Source organism: Ruditapes philippinarum, unplaced genomic scaffold, assembly GCF_026571515.1.
Source record: "Ruditapes philippinarum isolate M1 unplaced genomic scaffold, ASM2657151v2 ctg899_1_1_1_1, whole genome shotgun sequence".
NCBI lineage: Eukaryota > Metazoa > Mollusca > Bivalvia > Venerida > Veneridae > Ruditapes > Ruditapes philippinarum.
This window is the reverse complement of record NW_026856839.1, coordinates 294,957-302,857: the sequence shown is the minus strand read 5'-3', so window position 1 is coordinate 302,857 and position 7,901 is coordinate 294,957. Positions and strand designations below refer to the sequence as shown.

The following is a 7,901-nucleotide window of genomic DNA, read 5'->3' as shown; positions in this document are numbered from 1 at the left end:
CTACAGGGTTTAACTCAATTCATGGACCCATGTGTCATATTGGTTCTGCCCCATGGCAATGATATACATGTATTCCATAACAAATTTACTATGCATTTTTATACACACCTAAAAATCTAATGTTATAATATTAAATTGGCTGTGTTTAGGGGGCATACATGTTTTACAAACATATCTTGTTAACATCTGCATTGCGCTACTCTACACTTATAGCTATATTCAGTGTCGTCACTCGAACTCAACCTCCACTCAAACTCGGGAAAGGCTTCCTTAAGGACGAATTGAGGACGCCTTGGTCAAGGTTAACTCAAGTGTAGAATTGGTATTCATATTTGAAAGTCTTCCTCGACTTACCCGAGGAAGGTTTGAGTAGCAAATCACCCGTAAAATCACTGTTATAGGTGATCTGTTCATTACATAATTCATTATGTATATCAATATTGATTTGAAAGTATCATAAATATGAGTTTGGTACAGACATCATTTGTACATGTACTTTTGAAAATGATTTGCGGAATAAAACGTTGACTAATGAGCAAGTGGTCTGTGTACAATAATAATTCATCTATATTTAAATTATATTCTTGCTTCTACCATCAAATTGCTGAAGTCTATCGACAGAATTAATTTATTCTACGTTTTTTGAAAATGTATTAATCAGGTTTTCAGTTATTTTCACGACTTAAGCGCAGTTTGATTAATAGTGAACACTAATATAACTTGAAAATGTGAAACATTTTGTATGCTTATTTCTACCATATTCATTTATTCAGTTGGACTGACTGCCTTATATTCATGCGATAAAATGAAAATTATAAAAAATCTCTTATGCCTCTAAGCACCGGTTTAGATAGTTTACAGTCTGTTACACTAAAATGATATGGATTGAAGATCCATCATTGGCACAAACAAAATTACATAATATAGCTTTCAACCATATGCATGGAAATAATTATAAAGACAGTAATATTTACTATCTTAAACCTCTATAAACATGACATTTTGTACAAATGCCGATCATTATAAAAGACGATACATAGCCTAGCAAGAAGGGGCACAAAAGTGTCACCATAATAGTATGAAACAACAAAGACATACATCTAAGGAACATAAAACCTGTTCTGAGTTTTCCAGACCGCTGATTTTCGTTCTATAATTTTATGATTGAATAATCTATCGCCCACTTGGCATGTTAGTATCTATCGGCTCTGTTCTCGTCGACGTTTCTAATTTCTATAGAACTTACATATTATTGATTTATTATTGATTATTTAATTGTTTACGCGTTTAACTTTGAATTTGTCAAACTATACATATAAACCTTCCTGTTTTGTACGGCAAGAGGATAAATGAGAAAAAAAATGAATTTAAATTTGCCAACATAAAAGGAATGAAAACGTTTTCCTCAAATCGATATCACTGTGTTTTTTTCCAATGAAGACTATATATAAAACTTATCTTTATTACTGATCCAAAAACTGTTTAAAATATGAATTTTACCATTCCCAAATGTTTCAAAATAGTTTATTTATTAATTGATTAATTAATTAATTAATTTATTTTTTATTTACTCTTAAAATACATCAAGTAGAGACTTTACGACAATACACCGATATACGTATTTAAGGTTATATATCTATAGACGTAGAGCAAAATGATCAGACATCAAACAAAAGATCAGATTACTTATACGTTAGTCTTACGTTGTTTATTGCACAGTCAATATGAATTGACATGTAATGTATGTTAACTTATTTAGTTTAGATAGGAAGATCTTATTTCCATTGCAAATTTTGTGACACAACCGTCGTTATTATCATTATTATTATTTAGTTTTTTCATTATTATTATTATTATTATTATTATTATTATTATTATTATTATTATCTTCTACTCTTTTTATTTCAAAAGCATAATTAATCAAAGGTTAATTTAGATCAATATTGAAATGTAAAACATGTACCTATCATATAAAGACGAAACTCAATTATGGAAAGGAATATAAGTGTTATGCTTGTTTCCAATCCATGTATATTGTGATGTAAAATGACAATTGCTCGTACATTTGCTAAATGAAATGTTCACGTTTCAGCAGAAATGATTTAATATTTTTGAAAATTGACTGTTATAATAGTGACTGACCAACAGTTTACATTAAACAATTTAGGATACCCTAAAATCTAAAAGACACTCGGGCGGACAATGGCAACGCTATATGGGGCACAAAAATATTGAAGAACACAAACAATGCTAAAACGTATTGCTTCGGTGAGTTAAGAAGGCACATGCCCCCGCGCCCCATCCGGATCTGCAACTGAAATGTATAATGCACAATAATGTATGATACATTTTACGTCGGGGGTAAACGAGGGGGTAAAATCACGGGTTAGTTGGATAGACTGTTACAGTATTCAATACAATAAATTACAAATTAACATATGAAAAGTTGAGACATTTATCGTTAACCGATTTGGACATTTATGAGCACCTAATTTGTTGCGACATTTTTCGTTAATTTTGGGACATTTATCGTTAAAGGAGTTTTGGACATTTATCGGCGATTGAGACATTTATCGTCAATTTTTGGACATTTATCGTCGTTTGGACATTTTTCGACGTTTGGACATATATCGGCGCTACAACACAGTAAGTATCTGTAGTGTAGTTTCTAGAAACATATCAAATTTGGTCAGAAATAATATAAAGAAAAGAAATTATTTCAACATCGCGTCAAAAAACAGCTAATTATAAGAGGTCTATTTGTAATTCTTAGTCCCATGACTTTATTTTAATGGCTTAAGTGCATGTTAGATGTTTACATGCAGTTATGAGTCATAAAGGTAACAAAATGAGAAATAAAAATGATAGCATTTGTGAAGCATATGCATTCATTAACTTTTTTTCATCGTATTGTCATTGATAAGACATCGCGTTATAAAGATAAAAAAGATGTTCTAAATCAATGCAGTTTAAAAAAAGGTTTCAGCTCTTTTTTTACTATTTTTTACACGTGAAACCAGTTCTTATTCATACACCACTTTGTTACCGTTATTGTTATTATCATTTATTATTATTATTATTATTTATTATTATTATTATTATTATTATTATTATCATTGTTTATGTTCTTATTTTATTCTCCTTTTTTCTTTTACCTTCAAAAAAGATCAGTGTCATTCCTGCATGCGTATCATCATAGCACGATGATTGTGAACTGGTGGCTAGGCGTTAAATATATAGCAGGCGGTCAGTGTAAGTATTTTCATAAAAGCTAAGTTAGCATAGCGGTTCTATTTCTTTATTTGCCCCAAACCCACAACTCCCCTACGAGACACGCCATGTTTTCGTCGGGCTACCTATATATAGAATTGAAATACTATCTTCATTGGACTGTGAATCGGGCGACCCGGGTTCGATTCCCGGACGGCGCAGATCACTTTCGTTGTGATTGATCATGAAATCCTTTCTACGGTCATTCGCACTGTAGCTCTGCTCTGGTATGTACAGAAGTTTCAGCGAAAGTGAAGGCAACTACTACTGGTAAACTGCTTGACTGCATGCACAGAAATGATGCTGTGGTTGAACTGTGCTCTGATGAATTCAATGTGACTTACTGTCGCGATCCGTAGTGAAAACTACCAACACCACCACCCACTTTTCATTGAAATCAATGTGTAGTGTGCTGCCAACAGTTATGCACCAGTCAAGTGGTATATATATATATAACTTTGTATTGTGTAACAGACAAGTTTATCATTTCCAAAAATGTTAGGAATTGCCGTGACATAGACCCCTTCCTATTATATAATTACAATAGAGCAACAGTACTTTTTTCTTATAGGAGGAATGTTTCCTATATTGTTTATGCCGTCGAAGCGTACACGCTGATTATGACGATAGTTACATGTAACCGACGAAAAACATGGCTGGTGGCGTGCCCCGTAGGCACCCCTTTTGTCATCCATTTTGTTATCACGTGGTATTTGTCTCCATTTTGACTGGCTCAGCGCAGAAGGTGTACGGGTTGTATATTTCGCCGCCGTCCATGAACAGCGGATATAAATTCATCGCAGGTGTGGCATGATTATGCTGTTTCAGAAAAACATACTAGTAGATAATTATGACAGTGTCCCTGGAATTAGGCAATCTTAATTAATTCCATACGAGCGGATAGGAAGATTTATGACACCGTTTCCGTGATATTATCTTATTAGTAATCATAATATTATGATCTTAATTACAATGTATATAACGAATGTGTAGCGAATCCTATTTTGGGTATTAAACTTATTAATTAAATACTCTAATAACGTAATAAATCATGGCACCAAATCAAATTAATTAGGAAAGGGAAGGGCCGAAAAGTTCGGATTGAAGTCAATCGCAACTTTTCGGCCCTTTCGTTCAATCTTCGGATAAGGTTATTATGGATGTTCCGATTTGGTTGAGATTAATGGACTTGTTTACATTTTACAGCCTGGTTCCTTGCGATGTTGAATACATTTGTGCACGTGATCATGTATTCTTATTATGGATTGTCTGCCCTTGGTCCTTCAGTTCAAAAATATCTCTGGTGGAAAAAGTACCTCACTATGCTCCAACTGGTTTGTATTTTAATTGCTTCGTTCTAAACGCAAAAGAAAACAACAAACGGATAAAACAACACATTTTATTGACTTTTATTTCCATGTATAAACACTGCTTAATACTTTCTTCTGTGTGTTAACATTTTTACGTTTTTGACAGATTATTGTATGACAGATTAAGCAATGCTAAATATCTTTCTTCTTATTTCTGTATGAAATTTTACATGTTTTTTATTTCACCATTCAACATTTTTTCATCAAAAGATAGAACATCTGTCTCCAATTCTAGTCGACATATATTCAAAGAAAAAGAAATTACAATAGTTTAGTATTTTTAGAAAACAACAACAATAAAACAACAGAAACAACAATATCAACAACAGCAGTAAAACAACAACAACAAAACAGCAAAAAACAACAACAATATAACAAGAATAACATGCAACAACAACATCAACAACAACAACAATACAACATCAAAACAATAGACGCTGTTATTAGTAAAATGAGCAACATTTGCTGTGTTTGTTTACACAGCTTCGAATATTTGTTTTACTTTACAGTTATTTGTTATACTTTACCGTAATTTATTTTACTTTACAGTAATTTATTTTACTTTACAGTAATCTATTTTACTTTACATTATTTTGTTTTACTTTACAGTTATTTGTTATACTTTACAGTAATCTATTTTACTTTACAGTAATTTGTTTTACTTTACAGTAATCTATTTTACTTTACCGTAATTTATTTTACTTTACAGTAATTTGTTTTACTTTACAGTAATCTATTTTACTTTACAGTAATTTGTTTTACTTAACAGTAATTTGTTATACTGTACAGTAATTTGTTTTACTTTACAGTGATTTGTTTTACTTTACAGTAATTTGTTTTACTTTACAGTAAACAAGAGTAAACTATGGTCATTTGCTCATTTAGCCTAAAAACTAAAATTAAGTTTCATGTTATCAAAAATAAGTGACTATATTTAATATATACATTACATATTAACACGTGAAAGATATACTATGCTCTAATTTGATATTTGAAAATATTGGTAATTGCTACATAGTTTTTTTTGTAAATATTGAATTGAAATGTTTTGACTTCACACAAAGTTGTGTTTAAAACCCTACACACTATAAGTTTTGTTTGTTAGTTTTGGGTTTTACGTCACATCGACACAGTATAGGTGGAGGAAGACCTCAGATGCCCTTCCGTGCATTATTTCAGGCACAAACGGGCACCTGAGTAGAACCACCGACGTTCCGTAAGCTAGCTGGATAGAGACACTATAAGTGGTCACATTATGAATACATGTATATAGTGTCATTAAAAAAACTGGCAGTTTTTTTAAGAAAAGACCAACTTTACTTGAACTGTAATAGGAAACGCAGCTTCCTATACAAAGTTTTTTCCTTTTATTTAAATTAGACGTATTCAGTAAGAATTTAATGGATTTCAATAAATTTCTGTGATTAAGATATTTTACTCAAGGGTGAACATAGTATATCTTTAATTAAGTTTATTCAATTATTGGCTGATTCGAAGAATAGAATGTGCTATTGCAAATAATAATGCTAACAATGATATTGACAACAACAAGAAAAACGACAACAACAATAACCATATAAACTGAGAGGAGGAAATAAATCAACTCATGATTCTTTTACTTTATTTTCAGAGCCAGTTCTTTGCTGTTGTGATACATACGGGTGTTAATATGACGCAAACAGACTGTGATTTCCCTCAAGGAATTAATTACGCCGTATTTTAATATGCCATATCTCTAATTATACTCTTCGCCAACTTTTTTCAAAAATCATATTGCAACAATAAAGAAAAGAGCCGATAACACTTCAGGCTGGATTTGGTGAAGCATCGTGTACCAGTCCATTTTAACGCCGCCTTTAACCCAACCCATCAGCCAGTGCGGGGGGGGGGGAGAGAAATGAGATGAGTTTTATCGACTCAATTCGGTTATCGTGGTAATGTTATTGCACCAAAAAAAGGCGGAGATATGGCCATCTGGTAAAACTGGAAGGATTTTACCTTATGACTGTCTCAGCAGGACATTTACAAGGGTTTAAAAATACAAAAGTAAATATCCCCGCCCTTCCACCGAGGCTGGGGACTTGATTATAAATGGCTGTCAATATGAGTGATGTCTGTTTTAGTTTGGCAAGATTGTAAATGTGGTTCATTAACGCTGTTTATAAGTTTAAAAAAAGATATTTTAAAGAAAGAGAAAAAAATTCAGTTTATATGGAACAACAGCGTTGTTATTTGAGTATATTTATGCATGTTCTTTTTGACATTTTGATCAGTTCAATTTTTTAAACTAAAGTTGTATTTATTTGTTTAATGATGCTTCAATTATTTAAATTCTCGTATAATTAAAAATAGATTTCTCTCTTGTTTTTTTACTTCCTTGTCATTTTTCGTTCTTGAAATTTTACGGTTAGAGCCTGTATCAGCTACTAAGTTCTTTTATGTCCAGTAACACACTGCATTTTACGCTAGTCTGAGACTTCATAAAAAATAAACACCAATTATAAATAAACATAATGAAAATCAAATTTTATAATAAATGAATTGAAATTAAGTTTCAAGAAATATCGACACTTAAAAGGTAACTTCTCGTGCATTATTTCAGTCTCGAGGGCATAACCATTGACCTCCCTATTCCTCACAGTCAAGAGTAATCCGAGGGCGATTCGAATCCACAGCAGTGTAGGTAAAGTCATTGTAAGTCAGCTTGCTTAATCACTCAATCCGTAAATATATATTCTTGCATAGCAGACTGGCGTTTCCGTCAGTTTTACCCATGCCAGAAATTTCATCTGGCATGGGGGGTGCCAGATGATTCGCGTGCCAAACAAAAACGTCATTTTAGCGCACTTTATTAATGAACCGCGGTAAAATGACGTCGTTTTAGAAGGGAAATATGTGCTTAGGATGACGTCATTTCGCCGTTGTTATCAAAGTTGTAAGTTCATACGCTATTGTAAGAAAATAGTTATGGATGAAATGACTTTAATTTCCATGAACATATATCATATTGAGGTAAACCATTTTAAATATGAAATAATATGGCAGAATATGCAAGAAAAAATATCTTTCATATGTTTGCGGTTCGGACCTGAATATCCGTCCCTCGGGAACCCGCCCATGGGCGGTAACTCGGCAAGCCTCGTTACCGCCCAATGGGCGGGTCACCTCGGGACGGATATTCCGGTCCGAACCGCAACATATGACAGATATTATTATTCTTGCATAGCAGACTGGCGTTTCCGTGAGTTTTACCCATGCCGG

General features: G+C 32.7%; 1 protein-coding gene across 1 annotated transcript; it reads left to right on the top strand.

The window, feature by feature from the left end:
* Window positions 1–3,160: 3,160 nt before the first annotated feature.
* Window positions 3,161–6,999, top strand: LOC132747879 (elongation of very long chain fatty acids protein 4-like). The gene is made up of 3 exons (XM_060737407.1): window positions 3,161–3,252; window positions 4,477–4,604; window positions 6,271–6,999. Exons 1-3 carry the CDS (start codon window positions 3,204–3,206, stop codon window positions 6,361–6,363), a joined length of 270 nt encoding a protein of 89 aa, XP_060593390.1. The 5' UTR covers window positions 3,161–3,203; the 3' UTR covers window positions 6,364–6,999.
* The last annotated feature ends 902 nt before the right edge of the window (window positions 7,000–7,901 follow it).